The sequence below is a fragment of the Heloderma suspectum genome, chromosome 5 (assembly GCF_057233095.1).
Source record: "Heloderma suspectum isolate Gila_16-S chromosome 5, 16-S_ref, whole genome shotgun sequence".
Lineage (NCBI taxonomy): Eukaryota > Metazoa > Chordata > Lepidosauria > Squamata > Helodermatidae > Heloderma > Heloderma suspectum.
In genome coordinates, this window is record NC_139462.1 from 138,630,082 (window position 1) to 138,655,245 (window position 25,164).

Below are 25,164 nucleotides of genomic sequence, written 5' to 3' on the forward strand. Positions count from 1 at the left end.
CTGGGGGAACTTTTGCCTGTGTGTGTAGTGTGTTTTTTGGGGTGAGGGGCAGTTTTACTTCTCTATGTTTATTTGTTGGTGGGGAAGGTGTTTCTGTCAGCATTGCCATTTTCCCTTCGGTGAAATTGGTATTTTGTTGTCCTTTCTAGGAGAAAATATGTGGTTTGGCATTTGGGGCTCAGACACAATCTCTGCCTTCTACTCAATTTCTTGGGCAAGTGACTCGCCTCTGAGCCTCAACAATTTGCCTTTTCAGTATTCATTATAAAAAATGGGTGTTTTTATATGCTATGTGGGGTCAAATATGTGGTTTACTATTTAGGGGTTAAACTGAACCTCTGCCTTCTACTCAATTTCTTGAAGAAGTTACATGTCTTTTGTGTCTAGATAGGTCCCTGCAACAGCCATTTTGTGGTGGTGCTCATGACACTATCTCAGATTTCTAAATATGCCTGCAGACCCTTGCACCATCCCACAGAGCAATATCCCTGTCTCCTTGTAATGGAAGAGTGAGAATTTTGCCCTACTACAGGTGGATAACTTTTTTTTCCTATTGCTGGAGGTGCATGATGAAGTGTGAAAGGTTGAATGCATAGCTGAGCTTCTGCAAAGAAACAGGAAAATGTAGTTTGATATGATCAGGCATTCACAATGGCTTAGGCAGGCATGGAAGGCATTTATGACATGTCTCAGTGATGTTACAAGCGCCATCCAATGGGTGCCCAGACTGATATTTTCAGGAAAGGAATCTGAGAAACTGAGGCAAGTAGTGATTACAAGAGATGATGTTCTAGACCCTACTGACAAACTGAAAACACACAGATCACTGGGTCCAGATGATATCCATCCTTAGAGTTCTTAAAGAACTCAAATGTGAAATTGCTGATCTTCTAACAAAAATAAGTAACATGTCCCTAAGATCAGCCTCTGTACCAGAGGGATAGAGGGTGGCAAATATAACACCAATTTTACAAAATGAATCTGGGGCGGGGGGGGGGGGAATCCAGGTAATTACAGACTGGTTAGCTTAATGTCTGTTCTGGGTAAACTGGTGGAAAGCATTATTAAAGATTAAATTATCAGACATATAGAAGGACAAGTCTTGCTGAAGGAGAATCAACATGGCTTCTGCAAAGGTAAATCCTGTCTCACTAACCTTTTAGAGTTCTTTGAGAGTGTCAACAAGCAGGTGGATAGGGGTGATCCATTAGACACTGTTCACTTGAACTTTCAAAAAGCTTTTGACACAGTCCCTCACCAAAGTTTGCTGAGCAAACATCATGGGATAAGGATCCTCTTATGGATCGGTAACTGGTTAAAGAACAGAAAGCAGAGAACAGGAATAAATTGAGTTCTTGCAATGGAGGGATATGAAGAATGGGGTCTCCCAACGACCTGTAGTGGAACCAGGGCTTTTTAGCTTGTTCACAAATGACCTAGAGCCTTTCTACATGAGGCATTTATTGTGCTCTCGTGATTCCTCACTCACAGAAGTTTGCAGGTGCTTTATGTGATGTTGTTATCCTCCAGGGCCTCTCCCTTGGTTTGCAACCATTCTAGCATGTTGTTGTTTTTTCTATCAAGGAAAGTCTGGTATTTCTTTGAATGACAACATGAAACCCTGACGTATTTACGCAATTCCACTGTACCACAGCACCACCTAGTGGTTGTGTAACAGAACATATAGAAAGGCAGAGAAAGAAAAACCCTAGGAGAAAAAAGTGTAAAGGAGCTGAGCTTAATCCCACAAAGTATCTGGAAGCAGAAGCCTTGGTAAAGTGGCGGGTTAAAAGCCTCATGTAGAAAAGCTCCTAGAGTTAAGGGTGTGCAACAAGGTAGCCAAGTTTGCTGATGACACCAAATTATTCAGGGTGGTTAAAACAAAAAGGGTCAGTGAAGAACTCCAAAAGAACCTCTCTAAACCTGAGGAATGGGCATTAAAATGACGAATGCAGCTAAGTATAAGCAATTGTAAAGTGATGCACATTAGAGCAAAAAATCCCAACTTTGCATTAATGTTGATGAGGTCTGAGCTGGTGGTGACTGACCAAGGAAGAATTCTTGCAATCATGGTGGATAGCTCAATGAAAATATTGACCCAATGTGCGGGTGCTGTGAAATGGTTAATTCCATGTTGAGAATCATTAGGAAAGGAATTGAAAACAAAACTGCCAGCATCATTACATCTTTATAAAGATCTATAGTGGGACCACAGTTGGAATATGGTGTACAGTTCTGGTCACCGCACCTCAAAAAGGATATGGTAAAGTTGCAAAAAGGTGCAGTAGAGAGCAACAAAATGATCAAGGATCTGGAGCAATTTCCCTACAAGGAAAGGTTACAACATTTGGGATGTTTTAGTTAGAAAAAAGCCGAGTAAGGTGGGGACATGATAGAGGTGTATAAAATTATGCATGGTATGGAGAAAGTCAACAAACGTTTTTCTCCCTCTTTCATAATGCATGGATTATATCCATGGGGTCATTCAATGAAGCTGATTGGTGGGAGATTCAGGACAGATAAAAGTACTTCTTCATATAGCACACAGTTAAATTATGGAATTCATTGTAGTGTTAGCCATCAACTTGGACTGTTTTTAAAAGGGGATTAGACAAATTCATGGAGGATAAGGCTATCAACGGCTGCTAGTCCTGATGGCTATATATATTACTTTCAGTATCAGAGGCAGTATGTCTCCCAGTATCAGTTGGTGGGGAATACCAATATGAGAGTGCTATTGCGTTCATGTCCTCCTTGTGGTTGGCCACGGCTGAAACACAATGCTGGACTAGGTAGGTCTTTGGTCCAATCACCAATGCTCCTTATAAGGTTTATTTTTAAAGTTTGCTTACCTGTAACTGTTGTTGCTGTTCTTCATCTTCAAGAGCAGCCCCCAATTAGGCTACTTGGTGGTAAACCTTTGCAGAGAAGTATGACATTGGTCTGGAGGCAACTCTTCGCATTTGTGGCAGGTCTTTATCAGCAGAGAGTGATCTTGCTGTCTTTTTGGAGGTCACTGTGGCTACACTGGCAAGCATCTGCCTGCTTTCTGAATCAATAAGGTCCTTTCGTTCAATGAATTGTCAACCCCTTCTGGCATGGGGCATCCAGGAGAGGGGAGAGACTCTAGCAGCTCAGTGAGTGAGAGATTTGGCATCAAGTTAGGGCTTACCTTTATCCTCCATTCTTGGAGGGAGACATTAAAAAGAGGCTCTTGAGTGAGGATGTGAGGTTGCTCTCTAGGTTTAGCAGGACTATGCAACCTGAGGCCCTCCAGATGTTTTGGACTACAATTCCCATGAGTCCCAGCAAGCAAGGGTCAGGGATTATGAGAGTTGTAGTTATCAGTTGCTGAAGAAACATGGGGGCGGGTGCTACTGCACTCATGCCCTACTTGTAGGTTTTCCACAGGCAGCTGCCTGGTCTGTTTGAACAGAATGCTAGACTAAATGGACCTTTGCTCTGATCCAGCATGGCTTTTCTTATGTTGTTAGTAATCCAAAACTGGAGGGTACCAGGTTGCCTACCCTTACTTTATAGTGTCAGCTTTTCCAGGACTACAAGTTAGAAAGGGATCCCCTGAAATTGTAATGTGTATGTGGGTCCAGCAATATACTGCCCAACCTAAATCTGGTACATTCCACCCCCTAACAGTAAGAGCATGTGCAGAGAATACTTCACACTGAAGTTGGGAAAGCCTCTGGGGTCAGAATTCTTGGCATGGGTGACATTACAGAACATAAAGGCCCCCTCCCCCCAAGTGACAAAAGCATGTGGTGTCTGGTGAAACCAATGGTGAAGTGGTGTGTAGAGCATTCTTGAACTGCATGTGTCCTGTCATGTAAAGCAAAGAGGCCCAGCAGTAGCTTATGGCCTGTCTTACATGCAAGGGAGCAATGTCAAACGAAGGTGCACCAGAGAGCTTCCAATCTTACTCTCTTTTTGTCTTCTGTCTAAACTTTTTTGGGTGGAGGGGAGAGAGGAATTAAACTAATGATTCTTGTTGTGTATATAGCTTTATACTTCGTATGCAAGGGTTGGTGGGATGGGGAGGTTCTCTCCACAGCCTGATCCAGCTTTAGAAGAGGTTTTTTTTGGTCAAGGTTGCTAATCTAGCTTAACATCCATGTGTGTGAACTGCATAAAGCTCCAGCTCAGGAAATGTATATTAGTGGAGTGAGGAGCCTCTGGATGCTTTTATGGCAGAAAAGTGGTTTATAAATACTTGAAATAAGGTGAAAAAAAATATTAAAGGCCAGGACAAAAAGTCAGATATTGGGCCATAATGTCACATATGAGAACACCTGGGCTTAATCTTAGTAGGGTAGTCCAATTTTCCATTTTAAGGATGTTATGGCATCATTAGTGTTCCCCTCCCACCCAAATGTGTGTTTTGAATTCAAAATGTTAATGCTAATAACCAGTGCGCTGGTGCCCACTGGGGCTGGTGGAGTGAAGTGTAGGGCACCTCACTGTAGGGGGAGCCATGTGTAGGCAGAGCCAGGGTTCATAATAGGCAGAACTAAGGCAGAGTCACTTCAGGAGGCAAATTACTTCAAGATTATGAGTGTAAAGCAGAGAGCTGGACAGGGGTGGTCCAACCCATACAACAACACAAAAGCACTCCTTTGAACCCACATATGTCTGCTCCAACAGCAGCACCTTGTACAGAAAACACAAACAAAGGCAAGTAACTTCAAGATAATGAGTGCAAAGTTGCGGGGGGGGGGGGGAATCCAAACAGCAACACAAAAGCACTCCTTTGAATCCGGACTTGTCCGCTCCAGCAGTAGCCCATTGCACAGAAAAGGCAAATGGAAGCAAGTAACTTTAAGATCATGAGTGCAGAGAGCTGGGGTGGGGAGGGCAACATAGTGGATAATAATAAAATAGGAAAAAAACAGCAAGGGTTTGGGGGCTCATGCAACATCACACACAGCACAATCACTTCTAGGCCCTCAGGATGCCAGGTTTAAAGCTTTTAAAATGAAACAAAAAGTAGCAAGGAGTTCCTACCCCTCCACTTCAGTTCATACACACACACACACACACACCCCAGCATAACTCACAAAGCAAAGCAAGTTATGAAATTAGACAAGATACCTGCTGGCTGCTGCTTCCGTTTTGTCTGAAGTCCTCCATGGCTGCTGTAGACCTCTCCAAGTCAGAGAGCCAAAGGAGGATGGGAAGAAAGAAATCCAACAAACAGGCCAATGCTGATTGGCTGTGGGCTTCCTGAAGGGCTACCCTCCTCACAAATAAATAGTTGGGTCCTGATTGGCTCTGGGGAACTGATCAGGACCAAATATGAGAATTAGGCAGAGTGGTCCTCCTGGACACCCTGCTTTCCTTGCAATGCATTGAGGAGGAAAGAGCATGCATGTAGCAGCTATCAGCCAAAAGGAGCCACTGCCAACACAGACCTAGAATGGAGGAAGATACTCACTACTGCCTAGTAAGGACAGATAAGTAACTTTGCTATTGCTGGGGCTGGGGGAGGTGTTTCTCTGGGGACAGGGAGCCTCTGGCAGGCAGGCATTGTCCTGCCTGCCAGTAGCAGAAGGCCACCTCTGTCAATTCCCCCTTCCCTTTTTGTTCTTGTGACCCTCAAGCATTGATATCTATAAGCCAGTGCGTATTCAATCCTTCCCTAAAAGGGTTGGCTGGTAGGTTTAATGTGGTGTAACATCAGCTGATGTGATCAATCAACAGCGTTCACAAGTCATAAAAGTCTGTGCTTCAAACCTTTACATCTTTAAATATTTATAACTATTACCACCACCACAGGCTACTAATGAATTTTAAACTGCTCTCGGGGTTCAATGTGATTCATTGGAAGAACACATTGTTCATATGCCACAAACTCAGAACCCCATGTATGTATGGCACACCTGCACATGTAGTCATCCCCATTCACTTCAGTGGAAAGAACACTGCCCTTTTGAAGTGAGTGGTTAAGCCCTTGGCATTCACAGCATCTCCATGGGCAAACACACCTGGGCTTATAAGAGATAAATTGATGCTGCTTTTCTCTCTTCCTGTCAGCAGCACTGAATTGTGGACCTAGAACTACCTAACAGCAGTCTTTTGAATTCAACAGTGATAGGTTTTCTTTTACTTTATTGACTCTGAGAACAAAATAACTGTGTACTGAACACCTCAAGCTCAAATTCAAAATATGCTTTTTGATTGTTGCTAGCTGCCCCAGGGTCTCTATGGAACCAGACTTGGTAGTATATTAAGATGATGATGCTTTTCCTTTAATATGTCACTCAGTACAGAGTTCAGTGTCACAGACAATAAGCCCTTTGTCCCCTTTTGTTAAAGAATGAATGTTACCTCCATTAAAGACCCTCAAAACATGACCTGTACTGTAATTGTATAATATTTATTTTGAATCAGTTTGCGTTATTAAAAGCAAGACAGTTAATTGACTAAATTAGCTAACAACCCAACTGAGAGTATGCTTAAATCTTTATAGCACTTTTCATTGGTTTGTTTGTTCAACAAAATGGATTCCATTGTTGTCATTTCTCACCTTCCCCCTCTTTTCTTCTCTTCTTCATCCTCTGTGTGGTGGATTCTTGATGGAGACGATAAACTGCGATTTCTACAAACCAAAGGACTTTTAGTATTTGAACGCTGTGTGTTTCTCTTCTCTGCAGCAACATTACTAGCTACCTCCAGTCCTCTTATGTAAACTCCACTGTATCCATGGTGACGCAATTCACAGTGATTGCTCTCATGTCGGGTCAACTCAAAACTTTGCGTCTTCTTCATAATCTTCTTGAGCGGGTGTTTCCTGTGGCGGGTGGTGGGTGCTTGGATTGGCTCTGAATAGCAAGTAGAAATGTTGTCCAAATCCTCTGAAACACGGGTAGTCCTTTGAAACCTACCCAACAGTGGAGTAAGCATTTGTGATGCTGAAGGTTTAATGGGAGAACACTTATCTATGCTTTGAGTAGTATCTTCCTGAATTAAACAAGAAGATACACCAACAGGCGGACTGCCATGCTGAAATGTATTACTACCCCAAATGCTATCATCATCAGTGCTAGAACAAAGGCTAAAAGAATGGCTGTATCGTGTTCCAGATTTGCTGCCTGGGTAATGGCTACCCCTCCATTCAATCTCCTTGGGAGTACTGCTGGTTCCTTCTTTGCTGGAACCTTTCACCACTTTTGAAAGCTCCTCTTCTAAGTGGTGCCTGATCTGCTGACATTTGAGCCATAAAATATTCCATTGTTTCTGTTCAACCTGTTTGTTACCCAGAGCAATTATAACCTCATTGGCTTTCTGGAAGTTTTCTGCAGAAACTTTTGTAGCTTCTTGGTGGTACCTTTGCAAAGACTGAACTGCAGATTGAGAATATTTGGCCTCCACTGAAAGTTGCTCAAGATACTCATTACAATGAACCATCCACTTGTGAGCCTGAATGATGAGAGAGAGAGAGAGAGAGACCAATTAAATATACCATATATTTAATTACTAATATTTATTATTTATCTGAGGGCATATGCAGTGGCTTACCCAGGCTTTCCCTGGGCTGTAAATTAATTACGCCACTCCATTTTACTGCTCCTTGCTTTTTTTTACTGTAGTCGGTAGTGCTTTTAATGCTGTGTTTTAATGCTGTGTTTTAATGTTGTGTTTTTAATGCTGTGTTTTAATGTTGTGTTTTTAATACTGGTTTTTAATATTGTGAACTGCTGAGATTTTATTATATTCAGTGGTACATACCACAAATAAATAAATAATAAAATGAAGATTGTCAAATTTTACTTCAAATGTTAAAAAAAAAAACCATTAAAAAAGGACTTCCACTGGTAGTGAGGGAACAGAAGGTCATTACTGTGTGCATAGGACCAAAAAGGTAAGAAATGTCTACATTTTACATGCCCTGTGAATAGGAGTAAAATGGGAGTTAGGGCAGAACAACATTCCAAAACTTTATATCAGTTCAACTGTCATGGCATCCCCTAAAGAATCAAGGGAATTGTAGTTTGGTGAGTGTACTGAAATTTATGTTAGAGAGCTCTAGCTTCCCCTAGCTGCCTGGAGAAAGGAAACCAGCTTAAGGCTGTAGAGTAAGCCTGATGGCTGGCCCCAGCTTCACGGCGCCCAGCAGTCCAAATTAGCCATCTGTAGTTTGAAGCAGCTCCTTCCATCTACCGTTAGCAAAATTATTAAACCCTTTCAGTGCCGGCTTAACACCTGGAACTGTTCCCCTTCAGCGGCTGAAAAGCCACGCTCCAGAGGTTAATGGCGTCTTCTCTTGGCTAGATGTTGGGGTAGCCCAGGGGTGCTGTGGCTTCTCTCTCCACTGGTAAAATGGCCAGCTGCCACTGGGCAGGTTGGGAGCTAATAATACGAAGAATTCTGTGCCTAATACTGCTACGCACTGCCCAAAAGTTAAATGAAAACAGGCCCCTGCTGGTAGGCCTGTGTTTGAGAGGGATGAAGCTACTCTTGGGATTCCTTGGCTCTTAAGTCTTGTCTTGGCCAGAGTAAACTCCAGAGCAGGAGCCTGTGTAGAACATTGAGTTTATTTTTTTAACTTTAGCACAAAGAAGTGGTAATGAAGGAAAACATATTTGCTTAATTTCCATAACCTATGGGTTATGCAGATGGACACTTTTTACAAGCTGAAAATGAGCCAACAATGTGATGTGGCTGCAAAAAAGGCAAATGGAGGAGGAGGTGCAGGGAATGCTGATCAAATTTGCAGATGACACAAAACTGGGTGGGATAGTTAATACCTTGTTAGACAGAAACAAAATTCAAAGTGATCTTGACAGACTGGAGCGCTGGTCAGAAAACAACAGAATGAAATTTAATAGGGATAAATGCGAAGTTCTGCACCTAGGGAAAAGAAACCAAATGCACAGTTACAAGATGGGGGATACGAGGCTCGACAACACTACAAGCGAGAAGGATCTTGGAATGGTGGTAGATCACAAGCTGAATATGAGCCAACAATGGGATGTGGCTGCGAAAAAGGCAAATGCTATTTTGGGCTGCATTAATAGAAGCATAGCTTCCAAATCCCGAGGAGTACTAGTTCCCCTCTACTCAGCACTGGTTAGGCCTCAGCTGGAGTACTGTGCCCAGTTCTAGGCACCACACTTTAAGAAGGATGCAAACAAGCTGGAGAGGTTTCAGAGGAGGGCAACAAAGATGATCAGGGGACCGAAAACAAAGCCCTATGAAGACAGACTAAAAGAACTGGGCCTGTTTAGCCTTGAAAAGAGAAGACTGAGGGGAGATAGGACAGCGCTCTTCAAGTACTTGAAAGGTTGTCACAGAGAGGAAGGCCAGGATCTTTTCTTGATTATCCCAGAATGCAGGACACGGAATAATGGGCTCAAGTGACAGGAATTCCAGCTGACCATCAGGAAAAACTTCCTGACTGTTAGAGCAATATGACAGTGGAACCAATTCCCTAGGGAGATGGTGGGCTCTCCCACACTGGAGGCATTCAAGACAGGGCTGGACAGCCATCTGTCAGGGATGCTCTGACTTGGATTCCTGCATTGAGCAGGGGGTTGGACCCGATGGTCTTACAGGCCCTTTCCAACCCTACTATTCTATGATTCTATGACCCCAACTGCCACTAAAGTATATACAGCTCCTTCTGTGGTCTTTGGGCTCCTTGACCCTTTAAACAGGTTGAGCCTCATGTGTGAAATACTTTACTTAATAAAATGAGAAAAATCAGAGTTCATGATTCAGTGCATACAATTTCAAGGTTGTCTTATGTAGTGCTTAGAGAATTTTCAGAGGCATTCTTATATCCAGAGACACACAAAAGAAAAAGGGTCAGAGGAGGATTTATTTATTTATCTATCTATTTATGTATTCAGGTGCCAAACACAGGCAAACCCTGATTGAAATCAAGCATTAAAGTAGTTCTTCTATTGTTCCTGTGGCAAAAGTGACCTAGTCACATAAGGATAAAGGCAGGTTGCCTACCTGTAACTGTAGTTCTTCGAGTGGTCATATGTGCATCACATATATGAGCTCTGTGCCTGTGCAGAGCCTCTATTCAGGAAACTTCCATAGCTGAGGAACGCTGTTTTTGGCAGGAACCCTCTCCCACTGTCCCACTGCACATGTCCTAGTGGGTTCCCGCTGATCTCCTCAGCTCCTTGAGACTGCATACACAGTCTCAGATCCAAGGGAAACCCTTGGTATCAATACCAAGAAGATAGTGACACCGAAGAGGGGAGGGTGGGTGCACAGATGACTACTTGAAGAACTACAGTTACAGGTAAGCAACCTGCCTTTCTTCTTCATGGTCTCTCTGCATCACACATATGGGCGATTAACAAGCCAACTTACCGGAGGTGGGTAGTTGTGTCATAATACTGCTGATAGCACAGCTCTTCCAAATGTGCAACCCAACCTTGCGTGCACATCTGTCTTGTAATGCTCCACAAAAGTAGATGGAGTAGTTCATGTAGCAACCTTACAAGGCATCCCCCTACCAATTGCTGTAGATGTTGACATGGCTCTCATTGAATGCAGTAGGGTTTGAGGCAAAGTGTCTTGACCAGCAAGCTGGTACATCAATTTTATAATCTGAATTATCCAAGCAGCTAGCCTATGAGACAACACAGGTAAGCCTTTATTAGGTCCCTCATAGCAGACAAATATTCTCTGCAACTTACAAAAAGATTCAGTTCGGGCCTTGTACAAGGCCCGAGCCCTGTGAACATCGAGTTTATGCAAACATTTTTCCAACTCCAAGGAAGGGGGCGAGAAAAAAGCTGAAAGGATCACAGGTTGGTTAATATCAAAATCAGATACCACTTTCGGTAGGAAGGAGATGTCTGGTTGAAGGACAACCTTGTCCTTATGAAACACAGTATAAGCTGTGTCAAGACGGAAAGCACATACTTGTCTCAGTACAGAGTGCTCACCATTTGTATCAATTGGACTACACGGTCCTGAGGGAGATAAGCAGGGCCCGTTGTGGCATCCAAGAGTGCCCCCATGAATTTTATAGTTTGAGAAGGAAGCAAACATGATTTCTCCAAGTTGAGGCAAAGTCCCAAAGCATCAAGAAGATTCCAAACCAACGCGATAGAATGATTCATGGCTTCTTTGGAAGTTTCTACCAGGAGCCAGTCTTCTAAATATAGGTAAACTTCGATGCCTTTGAGTCAGAGATATGCGCAAACTACTGCTATGCATTTCTTGAATACCCCTGGTGCTGTCACAAGGCCAAAAGGTAGCACATGGAACTGAAACATATCCGGACCTACAGCAAACCAAAGGAACCTCCAGAATGACTCTTCGACTGCTATGTGGAAATAAGCATCTTTGAGATCCACCACTGTGAACCAAACGCCCTTCCGAAGGAGGGGAAGAATAGTTGAAAGCGTAGTCCTGAATTTCTTGGGTGTGATAAAATTGTTCAATTTCCATAGATTCAAAATGGGACACAGTCCGCGATCCCTTTTTGGAACTGTGAAGTAACAGGAGAAAAAACTCTTGTTCTTCTGCTTGGGAGAAACACAGTGGATGGCTCCTTTCCAAACGAGGGACTCCACTTCTAGATGTAACACTACTGACGGCGGAGTCACTTGTACAGTTCCCACTGGAGGGAAGATGTCGAATTCGATCTTGTATCTGTGACAAACAATAGCCAACACTCATTGATCCGAGGTTATCACACACCAAGTAGGGAGGAAGAAGGAAAGACAATCGTGAAACTGCAGAACAGGGAGGTGATGACCAACTGGAGCCAGGGCAGAATCAAAGATGCTGCTTGGAGGAGTTGTCAGGCTTGGTACAGTTGGTATGAAATCTAGCAATGGAGTATTGCTTCCTTTGCTGATGCTGTTGCAGCTAATATTGAGAGGTACGGTCTGCAGCTTGCTTCTGGTAGTATGAAGTCTGTTGTCTAAACAAACAATGAGGTCTGTATGATTGTTGTTGTTGCAGCTGATGCCAAACGAGGGAAAGATCTCTAATCTCCCCTTCTGAGACGGTAGATGGAGGATCCAACGGTATGGTGGCAGCTGGTACTGAAGGCAATGTCAGGATCGGTGAGTTTAAAAGAGGTGGGGAAGGAGCAATCCTTGACTCCAATGATCTTGGAGGAGTCTTTTTAACCTCCTTTTCTTTCTTTTTCTTAGGCACCACCTCTGTCGCCAGCTTAGCACACTTGGCCTTTTTGGAGATTTTCTTAGCCACCAAAACTACCAGCAAATGGCCAGGAGTAGGTGGGTCTGCTCTCTCCACCTCCAACAAGGATCAAGGAGAAAAGGCTAATTCAAATCTCAGCATCTTCTTAGCTGCTGAGGCCCCTGAATTCAGGCTTCTGGATGTTCACCGCTTGAAGAGCTTTTTGCCACAGAATCGCCTTCAATCTATCGGAACGATTTTTACGAGCTTGCTTGGAGAAAGACTGACAATGGTGGCAAGTCTCCACGATGTGAGCCTCCCCAAGACAAAGAAGGCATAAAGAATGACCATCAGACAGTGGCAATTTACTGCCACAACGGACACAATTTCTGAAGGGGGCCTTCAGTGCCAAACACCAAGAAGACGAAAGAAACTAACTATTCTAACCTACTTGTTTTTTTTGTTTTTTAGATAAAGAATACCGAGAAAAAACTGAGAAAGACAAATAGACGAAGAATGAAGATAAAACCTCAGCACTAAAGTCCTAACAAGACGGACAAAGTTCCCGAAGAGGCAGCTGTAATGGCAGCCAAAAAGGAAATGAGGAGATTGGCAAGAACCCACTAGGACATGTGCAGTGGGGGAGGGTTCCTGCAAAAAACAGTGTTCCTCAGCTATGGAAGTTTCCCGAAAAGAGGCTCCATGCAGGCGTAGCGCCCCATGTGTGATGCACGGAGACCACGAAGAAGAAGTGGAGGGTATTAGTTTCTCCAGGGCAGGAAAACCATCTCAGAGATGGACAGATTCCATTCTATATTCTGGTATATTTTAGCAATGGGGGGGAGGGGAAGTTAACAAAGGCTGGGATATGTTTGTGCTTCAGCAAGTGATCATAATGTAAACTTATTCTTATTATTTATTATTACGTTTATAGCTTGAATTTTTTCATCTTGTGAGGAAGCCAAGGTGGCTTACGTAGTCCTCTTCCTCTCCATTTTATCCTCACAACAACCCTGTAAGGTAAGTCAGGCTAAGAGTATTATTTCCAAGGCTGTACCCTGGGCAAGCCCTGGCTCAGTTAGCATCCTGAACACTTCTTCTGGGCTGGTAAATAAATATGATATTCAGGGTTTAACACAGGAATGGAATAGAGAATTGGATCGCCCCATTTTGCTTAATCAATGGATCATTGTTTTAATGTCTGTACCTGAAGTATCTATGGATCTTAGGCAAAAAATCTTGTTTCGGTTTTACTGGATTCCACAATGTCTTTTTAATAAGGGTTTGTCTAATTCACATAATTGTTGGAGATGTAATATACCTAATGCTTCTTTTATCCATGTGTTTTGGCAGTGCCCAACAGTCACCTCTTTTGGGGAGGAGGTCAATATGAATAATGCTGGGAAAGACTGAAGGCAAAAGGAGAAGGGGACGGCAGAGGATGAGATGGCTAGATAGCATCACGGATGCAACGAATATGAACTTGAGCACGCTCCGGGAGAGAGCGCAGGACAGGAAGGCCTGGCGTGCTATGGTCCATGGGGTCACGAAGAGTCGGACACGACTGAACGACTGAACAACAACAACAACAACAATATGAATAAACTTTGGAACTCTCTTTAATGTTGAATGGTGTACATGTCCTCCTATTTACCAGTTTCTTGGAAGTTAACATACAGCACAATTTTCCAAACCCTTTTGACAGCCACACGACTGATATTACAGCCCTGAAAGGTCAAATGTTCACTTCCTATAATGCAATGGATTGAGGACCTAACAACACTATCAACATTGGAATGGGTGGTATACAGGCACCATTTGCAAATGGATAAATATATGGATATTTGGTCTGCTTTTCTTGAAGGTTATGCATAATCTCTTTGTCTTTTTTTAGATTGTTGTATTTAATGGAACACTGATATTTTATGCATGTAATTTCTTGTTTCTTTTGTTTTCTCTTCATGATTTGTTTTGTTAAAATCACAATTAAAAACTTAATAAAAAAAGTTTGCCTGGATATTTTTATGCATTTTTGTGCACATTTCTCCTAATACATGCATTTCTGTACACAATTTTGCCACATATATAAATTTTTTGCTAGCAATTTTCCTAATATAATGTATTATTTTCACCAATACATACATTTTTGAGTGCACGTTCCCCTAATATATACATTTTTGTATGTAGTTTTTGATTGGAGAACCCCAATGCAAAATTTGGAGAAGTGTGCATTTTGAAGGATAGGTTTTGTTTGCGCCTTGGTTTGAAAGTGAGAAATTAGGTAACCGAACAAACCAAACAGTTTTCTCCCCCATCTCTACTCCGGTGTCATCAATCTGGTGAGGAGGCCACCAGCTGGAGAAGAGGTGAACTCACATGCATTCCTTTTGGCCTGGCCAACATTAGGTTCTTCAGCCTGGAGGCCAGATTTGTCCTGGCCAAGCTGTTGAGGCTGGGTAATTATATCATTGCTGGGGGGGGGGGGGGGCTGTACAGAGAATCTACCCATCCCCCAAGAATGAAGACACCCAAAGCTTTCACTGGTCACCAAATGATTCTGTAGCTAGAAGCTAGCCCTGAGATGCATAAGCATATGGAAAGGCACACATGCGGCATGCAAGTTCATTGTAAAAGAGTGAAGAAGGTTCAGACCTGCTGCTGAACACAATATTCAGAGTGCTGTAACTCAAAATAAATAACTCAGAAATAAAAAGAAAAACTTCTCTTACTGTTTCATAAAATTCGTATAGCTTGAGCATCTTCTCCAGCTCACTTCTCCTCTTCTCCGTTTGAATGGTGATATTTCTCAGATACCTACTGAAGACTTGAAATTCTTCTTTGGATTTTAATGAAGAATTCTCCTTTATGAGTTGTAGCCCTTTCTGGGAACACTCCTGTAACATAAAACGTGAAACAAACCAAGTAGTATGTTGCCATTATTCTTGACCAAGTTCTATCTATTACAGAAGGGAAGGAGATTTGGGGGGAAGAGTCTGTGTATCGGTTTGTTAGCTGATACACAAAAAACATTTCTAACTTTTGGAAGTAGTCAGACTCTGTTTAGAGAACATGAAATGTAAAACCTTCAAAACCGGTATTTTGCTACTGAGTTGTGCCATGCTCTTCATTTATATCAAGGCAGGCAACATGAGGCATGTTATAACATTATTGCAGGCCTTTTCACAAGCAGCTCATTGTGAGCTCAGTGGATGCACCATTCTCTGGCCCTTGGCTCCATACATTTTGTGTGAAATCCCCAGCAGTAAGAAAACACAGGCAGTTTGCAGAGGATATATGCATTTTAAATTCTTTGGCCAAATGGTATAGATGCTGGCACTGAAATGAGCAGTGACCCAAAGAATATACCAGCGTTCGCTCCGCACTTACATAATACATGCTTACAACAGACTGCGGGTCAAAACTAACGAATTCCCATTTAATTTAGTAATTAAGGCTTTGCTGAACCTAATGGGTTGTGTCCAATGTGAATCTAACTTAAACCCCATTCATTTCAATTGATCTACTCTAAGTAGGATATGACCCAATGAAGCTTTTTTCTATTTTAACACATCCTGCCAACTGCTACCAAAGGAGTTCCCTGACATAGCTCACCTCTCTAAGGCTTATTTGCTTCCCCCCACCCTTTGCAAGTGTTTTTTTCCCTTCAAAGATACAAATCTTTGCATAGCCTTGCTACATAGTCATATATAGTTAGTATTGTCCCATTAAAATTTTAAGGTGCAATCCTATACATGTTTAGACAGAATATAGTCCTACAACATGGCTGATGGGGGAATGCTGGGAGTTGTGGGGCTTTTTCTGTCTAAACATGCATAGGATTGAACCCTTAATGCATATTTCTTCTAGAGATGTCACATGATAAAGAAATTGTAGCCAACTAAATTATTCATATCATATTTGCATAAAATTTACATATGCAAATAGATTCAGCAATATATTTCCTCTGCAGGTGGAAGCTCTATTACTTACTGGCCATGTTCTATCACAGAACAAGAGATTTGCAGCAAAGGTAAATCTGCTACGGTATCTCAAAAGTGGCAAGCCAGATTCTTCCAAGAAGCCTACAGGCTTGCCTTCCCAAGCCATGTGCACCACACAACTAGCATTCATCTCTTGCATCTGTTTTGTGCTGCTTTGTTTTGCTGTACTACCCCAGCTTGTTCTTTTTCATTCTACTTTCTCCCCCTTGTCACTATGCTAGGTACTCTCTCTTGCACCCTCTACTGGTGAGCTCTGTCTCAAGATGCCTTGTGAAGGGCCACAGCACCTGGCTTGGGTCTCTCTCTTTCTCTCTCACCCCCTCCCTGAAAGCTGACAATCAGGCCAAATGTCCATTCTCCAACTACTGCTCAACCTTCTGCTCCAATACACATACAGTTGTGCAGACTGAGCTAGCCCCAGGGTGGCAGTGGTCCAACTGCAAAAGAGGCAGCTGGCAGGAGACTGCCATCAAACCAGGACTGCTGGTGGCAGTGGCAGCAACTGAAAGCCCCACAAGTAGGATAAGCTGGCCCTAAACACGGCCTATTCATTCCTCTTGCCTCTTCAGACCACATGCTGTATGCAGGCCAGTGCCCACGTACAGCTTCCTGGGAGAGAATGGCAGAGAGATGTGTCCATTCTGCCCCACCATGGCCTATACCAGCCTTCCCCAACCTGGTGCCCACCAGATGTCTTGTACCACAACTGCCATCATCCCCAGCCAGCATGGCCATTGGTAAAGCTGGCTCGCATATTCAAAAGTTTTGCACGTGGGATGGGATGGATCTCATGCCTGATTAACTGGGTGCAAGTTTTAAAAATGCAGAAATTTAAAATCAGCTGATCAGACTTATTTGTCTAAGAATGTTGCAGCCCTAATTTCTTCACTTGTTGGATACTTTTTAAGCTATACACATACAGTTTCAGAGAGCAAACAATGGTTCCTGAAAGAAGCACTTACCATTGCTTTTTCACTGAAAACTAGGAATTCTTCCCACTTCCCTTTCAGATTTTCAACTGAAAGCTTTTCTTGATCCAAAGACCCAAGATATTTCTCACTCTCATTTTCAAACCAGACTTTTATCTGTAAAGAATACAAGGCTTTATATCTAGATTTAAATCTACAATTCAGATAAGCAATAAATGAACAACTTCATAAAATACTGTACTTTTAAAATCAAGCTGATTTTAAACACAAGCCCTTTGTTTCCTAAGTATTGCACATATGATGCTATTACAGCTCTTTCTTTGCAACCATCCCTACTGTCTCATCGCAATACTGAGCACAGTGACATCACATCATTTCTCATTCAACTAAATGTTACTGGGAGATATAGCATGGTCTCAGCCACATGATTAAGGGTCAAACAAGAAGGACATCCAGAAATCTGTGATTTGATCTCCCATGTTGTTCTTTTTTAAAACTGAAAAGCAGCTGTTATTTGCCCTGCAGGGAAAAATACATAGGTATGGGTAAACAGAACTGACCTGATCACAGCCTTCTTCAAATTTTCTCATTGCCAAGAGATTCTCTAGTTGTTGCAAGCATTTATTAGACAGCAGAACCAGCCTATGAACTTCCTCATCTACTTGATTATATAGCTTCGTAATAGTTTCCATAGCATCTCTGTTGGGGGGCAGGGAGAGAGAAATAACCATTTTTAAAACCTTTAAAAAAACTTTCCAGATGCTGCCCAAAATTAAAAGGTATTTCCTGATTTTTGTAATAGCAATGATAATCCTTAGGATCTGCTTACCAAAAAGGACAGAGGTAAGACTTCTGAGCCTACTGAAATATAATGATCTCAGACCTGCCTGTATCATTACCATATTGTTAAAACTAAAGGCTGCAAATCAAAGAACTGGGGTAGCTAGTTCCACGTACAGAGTGGAGCTTTGGACTTTCCCCACTACATTACATGACAGCCTGCTTTTGAAGTTAGTAGGGTGTCAAAAGTCGTTAGGATATATCACTGGGGGATGGAGAGCCTGCTCTTTGAAAAGAAAATCAAAAGCTCCAGTGACCTGGTTTGAACCTCATGGCCAATTCCTGGGCTGGTTAACCCAGGAATTGTTGAGGGTCTGTGAGAGTGAGTGCATGCACTGCCTCCCATACACTCACCACTTCCGCTCTCCAAAGTTATTGTGATGTCCAAAGCCATGAACTAGGGGCCGAACAACCCAGAGTTAATCCAACAACAAACCATGGGTGATTATTAGGTTAACTCTGTGTTGCTTAACCCCTTAACAACCCAGAGCTCATGGGTTTGGATGGTAACAACTCACGAATGGGGCGTTCCTTGGTTGTTTCCAAAATCAGAAGTAGGAGAGTAGGCAGAAACCAGCACACTCACTCATACATGCTAACAAACAACCCCATGGTTTCTTAACCATGGGGTTGTTTAATTATCCTAACTGGGCCAGTGTGAGCATGCAAGCATTTGCATAGCTACAAGGTTTGTCGACTTTGCCTTCAGTGCTGGCAAAATATTACATTTAATTGCCTTCTGAAATTTCTTCCTAACCTTCCATCGAAATAACATTTTTAAATGTCATCCACTGTCTGTGAATTCCTTATGTTCAGTGTGATCATTATGGTCAGAGCTGTCCTTTGAAACACCTATTTCTATTTTATTTATTTATTTATTTATTACATTTCTATACTGCCTGTGAAGGTTTGATGCCTATAGAGGCAAAAGGAAAAAAAGTCAGGCTTAGAGGCCTGGAGTTTTTGTTAGGAGGGGGTATCCCTGAGTGCAGTGGTTTCATCTCCCCGGTTAGGTTTCAGTTTCATTTCCCCAGTTAAGTTCCATTTTTTCAGGTTTGAAACAGTACTTTCAGTTTTGAGGGAGAAGTGTATAAAAAGAGAGTGAGAGAGCCAGTAAGAGCAGAGTCAGGAGACCAGATCCTGAAGAGGGAGCAGGAAGAAGCAGACTAGAGGAGTCTAAGTACAGCTAGGGTAAAGGAACTTGTGTTTTGCAACTTTTATTTTCTTTAAGGCCTTTTGTATCACTCAGCTGCATTGTGTAAATACCTATAGTTGTGATTGCTTGGTTTAAATTTACCAGTAAACTGTTGCGGTTAAACCCCAAATGTCTGGTGTGTCAATTACCCCACATCTACAGCCTAAGCCCCATGTTATCGGGAAGGGGAAGTTTAAAAGAAGGAAGGTGGGACTCTTAAGGAGGCAAGAGATCCTTAAGGAGTTGCTCAGGGGGTCCAGGTCATAAGGGGAACCCTGACACCGCCCAATAGCCAAAGCTCTCTGGGTGGTTCATAATGATTAAAATGATAAAATATAAAACAATCAAATATAGATGATAAAAGACAATATAAAAGTTTAAAATTACAATAATCAAACAGAGGTAGCACCAAGAAATCTAAACTACAATACCAGATAAAATAAACTAAAAACTAAAATGCCTAGGAGAATAAAAAGGTCTTAACCTGGCACCGACACGAGCACAAGATAGGTACCAGGTGAACCTCTGGGGAGCTCATTCCACAAGTGGAGTGCCACTGCAGAAAAGGCCCTCCTGCTAGTAGCCACCCACCTCACTTCTTTTGTCAGAGGCTCCCGGGGGAGGACTGCTGAAGCTGATCTTAGCGTCCAGGCAGGTGTATATGGGAGGAGATTATTTTTCAGGTCACCTACTGTGACACAGAAAATCTTCACCTCTTTGAATGCTCAGGGATTTTATTATTTGCCAACTAGCATCACAATTTCAAAAAATTACAAACTAATCTGCAATCAATAATACAACAATATTGTCAAAGCAAATACCTACCGATAATCTTCTGTATTGCAGAATTCCTCCTTCCTAAGCCTTGCAAGGATTGTCCCACCCTCAAGTCTTAAGGTCACCAACAGTTCATCTTCCAGAACAAGTTTCATCATTGTCTTGTGTTTGTTCATTAAGTCATTCACCTCCTAAACAAAATAAATGCTACTTATTTTACCTTGCTAGTAATTCTACAGAGAAACCCTTTCTCCCTATCTCTTTCTCACATGCATGCTGCCCTCATCCATTCAAACTACAAGCACACAACCCCCTCCAACTCCCCAGAGTTGCTCCCAGCTGGCTCCCCCAGGCCTCACTGTTTTCTTGCAGTTCTCCCTCCCTCTACTGGAGATCTGATCATGGCTATTCAAAGCACTTCATAGATATTATCTCAGTAATCCTGTATAGTAACTGAATATTATGATTCCCCACACTATGGATGGGGAGCTGACAGAGAAAGGAAGAGAGAGAAGACACAAATTTACTAGTGACGTCATGGCAGAGGCAAGATTTGAAGCAAGGCCTCCTGGTTCACAGCTCATTCATTTAGCCACTATGCTATCAGTTGCTCTCTATTTACATCTCCTAACATGCAGTACTTCAAGCCTGGTTGATTATCACCAGTACCACAATTTAAAACACCAAAGTCAATACTTACTTGTGATGTACTTGGCATTTGGGTACTGTTGAGTGAACATACAGAGTACTGCAAGAAAACAACAGCCTCTTTGCAGTTTGTAATGAACGGCTCAAGTTTCTGCAAGTAGAAATACAATAACTAATTAAACAGTAAAAGAAAAAAAACTGTTCTTCAATAGTAACACTGAAGTATGTTTGTGATAGGATATATCCAAATGCTCAAAAATGCTAAGTTAGGTGTTTTATTTAGAAACAGCAGTGATAAAAGTAATCCACAAATTTCATTAAGACTGTCCTTGGTGCACTCTTTTTTCAAACTAGTTTAGCAATATTGTACCCCAGTATTCAGATTTGTGTTGCCTCTTACTTCACTTCACTTGCATCATCTTATCCATATGCCCCATGACAGACAAGTTACAAACAGGTTGTTTTTATTCAGGTCCTGCCTAGTGATGTGTGACCCCACCTCTCTTGCCCTCAAAAAAACACAAGAGCCATGCTGGATCAGACCAAGAGTCCATCTAGTTCAGCATTCCATTCACACAGTGGCCAACCAGATGCCCACAGAAAACGCACAAGCAGGACATGAGTGCAAAAGCACCCTCCCACCCATGTTCCCGAGCAACTAGTGTACATAGGCATACTGCCTCTGATACTGGAGGTAGCATATAGCCATCAGGACTAGTAGCCACTGAGAGCACCAACCTCCATGAATTTGTCTAATCCCCTTTTAAAGCCATCTTTCAATTTGCCACTAAGGTTGAGAACTTCATGTTTTGTCACCACTGTTTGTCTCAGTTCCTCAGACTCCTTTCCTGAAAACTTCAGTTCAGGCACAGCTACCTGTCCTACATCTTTTGCAGTGAAGACTGATGAGAAGAATTCATTCAGTTTCTCCACAATCTCCTTATCCTCCTTTAACTTGTGAAAAATAAGGTAGTCCTTTAACTCGCAAATAAGCAGAATCCTGACACTCAGAAAGGCTGCTTACTTGGCCACCATCTTCTATGCATCTCACTATAGGTATGAATGCACAGGTTCCCCACAGCAAACCCCACTAGCACCCTAGATGTCCTCAAATAGGGGGGTAGACAGAACTAGCAAAGGTCACAGAAGTGGTTTAAACGACTGTACAAGCATGGGTTGGTATAAGCAGAAACTGAAAGAAGAGACAACTGCAGGAAGGAATTTGGATCAGTAACCAAGCCCATAATGCATAGCACTACTCATATAAGAACAGCCACACCATAATGTAAAGTTCACATGAAATACTTCCCAGATGTTATAGTAGCTTTTTTCAGGTATTTGGTTTAGCACTAAGAGTACAGGGAAAACCCAATAAGCCAGTCGCAAAAGTGCAACAGGAAGAATTATGTTGTTCCCAAGAAAAACAAACAAACCATAACCAACCCCCCAAAATTTAAATATACTTTTTCATATTAGAGCACTAAAACAAACACATAATCAAAATTTTGTTCTCTAGGATAAATAGAGCCTTTAAAGATGAGAAGACCACACTGTCAGGGTTGCCCCTGAGCATATAGAGTGTGAGTGTAGTTCAGATTCTGAGGAAGAGCTGCTACACGTGGGGGAGGAAATTTCCCAGGCTTCAGAGGCACAGCTGCATGGAGAGCCCATCCCCCCTTCGCACATCCCTGAGACTGATAGGGGACAGGAAGAGGCGAGGGAAAAACAACCTGAACTCTTAGACGCAAGACGCACACGTAGGCACAAGCGGGAAGTTGCACGAGCTGAACTTTGGCACTCTGCCCGATTGGCTTGGCATCAACAGCTGCGCCTAGAGGTGTCACGGGAGAGGGAGAGATCTTCCCCTCCCACCCCTTAAGTTAAGAGAGCTTGCCACCTTTTTCCCAAACGGAGCTCAACTTTCGTAGTTTCCCTTTGAACTCCCTGAAGGCTGTTCCTTTTGTAGTCTCTAGCAATTTGCATGTGTATGCCTCATTACGGTAAATGGAATTAAAGCCTTGGAAATGCAGCCTCTGGTCTGAATGTTGATTTGGCTCTTGGAGTTCTCAGGCAGGCAAAAAGGGAACCTTGACACATGCTATATTCTAGAGTCAATTGGCAAAATCTATAGCATTATAGCAGGAAAAGCTATAGCTGATCTTGTAAGGATTTTTCATTGTGGTGGTTGTGACAGCTCACTCAACCTGCAGAAGTTCCTCTTTCTAGAACATGATTTGGTTGATTTTTTTCAAGAAAGACTCAGTGGTTCAATTCAGACATCACTACAAGCTATGGCTTGTGCTACCCATATTTTAGAACCCAACCCACATTTTGAGCTTCCAAACATACTACAAGCATGCCACAGTCTGGCCTTGACGCATTTTGTCTGCTTTCATTTTCCATCTCCATAGTGCAGCAGCCTCTGGAGCTTGAGCAATGGCCATAACTGTAGTTTATTACCTCTAACATCATCCCAGATCCTAGTTAAGCTCCTTTAACTATGATATGGCATGCTCACTGAAATGAGCCAATAACTTTTACCTGGATTGTACTCGACTCTAAGGTTAACTAAGGCAATCAAAAATTATTTAGAAAGCACCATTAAAAATAGTTCTAAGACGTCAAAATTTTAACTCACCCTTCGGAAGCATATCCAGTCATTATGATTGTAAGGGAATGTTCCATCAAACTCTGCTGTTAGTTGGGTGGAGTCAATGAATCTATGCAAAGCTTTCAGTGATGTGAGAACTTCACACTATCAAACAAAGTCAACATTTATACAGAATTTGTAGACATCTTAATGAAATTTGCATGGTTTCAGATAACATAAAACCAAGTCCTAAAAAGCTTGCAAGGCATCTAGCAATCATCTTTAACATAAACTCTAAAAGGAAGAAGAGTGCAAATTTCAGCTTGACAAGAAGTGGCCTGAGGAGCTTTTTTCTTGTAGTGCTCTCCTTTACCAACTCCATGAGACTTTTGAAATTTGTACAATCTGAGCATCAGGCTAAAACAGGAAAGTCCATTTGTGAAAAATTAGTGACAGCATGGAGATATTTATCTACCCACCCACCTCAGGGAGAATTCACTGAATCAAGTGCTTGATGTGAGAGAGAATATTAGAAGATTCTCCCAAATAGCCCAGCCAAAGAGGATTGGCTGTTTTTAAAACAAACAGCTGGACTTGCCGCAAATAGCATGTGATCCAATCCCATCCATGCTCACTTGGAAGCATGTCTCATTGAATTCAATGTGGTTGAAGCCTTAGCATTGTAGATAAAAACTGTAAAAAATTCTTGAGGAGAAGGTTACCGGGAGGACGGATTAGAGACGTGACTCAAAGGTTGCCTGCACTCATAAAGCCCACTGACAGGTTTCCCTTTCTTCTCATCCATGAGGGAACAAATGATACCGCCAAGCGGAGCTATGAAGAAATCACGTCAGACTTTGAAACTTTGGGAAGGAAACTCAAGAACTTTGGGGCCCAGATAGTTTTCTCATCCATCCTTCCAGTAGTCAGAAGAGGGATAGAAAGGGAACGAAAAATACTCCGTGAATGACTGGCTACGAAGGTGGTGCTGACGAGAGAGATTTGGATTCTGGGACCACGGGCTATACTTCCTGGAAGATGGGCTGTTGGCAAGGGACGGGTTGCACCTCACAAAGGATGGGAAGAATGTGTTTGGCCACAGCATGAAGAACTTCATCAGGAGGGCTTTAAACTGAATCCTACCGGGAAGGGAGATGTAATGTTGGGGGTAACAATGGTCGTAGGCACATCCACTGCAATGGAGAGAACAGCTCTGATAGCGCCCAATAATAATCTTCACAAACATGTAGGAAGAAAGCCAGACTATGAAGCACATGGTCTTCGATGTCTATATACTAATGCCCAGAATATGGGAAACAAACAGAACGAACTTGAACTCTTAACACAGGAGGGAAATTATGACTTGATAGGTATAACTGAGGTGGGATGACTCTCATGACTGGAATACAGCAATTGAAGGATATAACTTGTTCAAAAAGAACAGGAGGAAAAGAAAGGGAGGTGGGGTTGTACTGTATGTGAAAAATACATATCTCTGCACAGAAATACAGGAGGATGAGCTCGGTAGCCCCATCGAGAGCATCTGGATCAAAATAAATGGAGCAAAGAATAAAAGAAACCTGGTGGTCGGAGTCTACTACCGGCCACCCAATCAAGGAGAAGATGAGGATGAAACTTTTGAAAAGCAAATAGCCAATGTTTTAAGGAAGCATAATGTAGTAGTAATGGGGGACTTCAATTTCTCCGATATTTGCTGGGAGACAAATTCTGCAAAACATGGCCCCTCCAGGAAATTCCTGATTTGTGTGGCGGATAATTTCCTCCTACAGAATATAGAGGAAGGAACTAGAGGATCGGCTATCCTTGACTTGATCCTAACCAACCGAGATGACTTAGTGGATAAAGTAGCAGTTACAGGAACTCTGGGGGAAAGCGACCATGTTGTACTTGAGTTCTTGGTTCTAAGGGAAGCAAAAGCCAAGTGTAGTCAAACACGTACCCTGGATTTTAGGAAAGCTGATTTTAATAAACTCAGAACAATGATCAGTAAGGTCCCATGGCAAGCGACACTAACGAGAAAAGGAGTCCAAG

The 25,164-nt window shown here is 42.4% G+C and overlaps 1 protein-coding gene across 3 annotated transcripts in view; it reads right to left on the reverse strand.

Moving 5' to 3' along the window:
- Positions 1–25,164, reverse strand: part of PLEKHG4B (pleckstrin homology and RhoGEF domain containing G4B) — a 177,485-nt gene that overhangs the window by 30,063 nt on the left and 122,258 nt on the right. For all 3 annotated transcript variants that reach the window (XM_084857575.1, XM_084857574.1, XM_084857572.1), the window contains exons 8-14: positions 23,161–23,277; positions 20,575–20,673; positions 19,923–20,065; positions 17,623–17,761; positions 17,096–17,218; positions 14,862–15,026; positions 6,539–7,431 (exon numbers count right to left, since the gene is read on the reverse strand). In XM_084857575.1, coding sequence (XP_084713701.1) covers positions 6,539–7,431; positions 14,862–15,026; positions 17,096–17,218; positions 17,623–17,761; positions 19,923–20,065; positions 20,575–20,673; positions 23,161–23,277 — 1,679 coding nt within the window. The remainder of the gene's footprint in view (positions 1–6,538; positions 7,432–14,861; positions 15,027–17,095; positions 17,219–17,622; positions 17,762–19,922; positions 20,066–20,574; positions 20,674–23,160; positions 23,278–25,164) is intronic.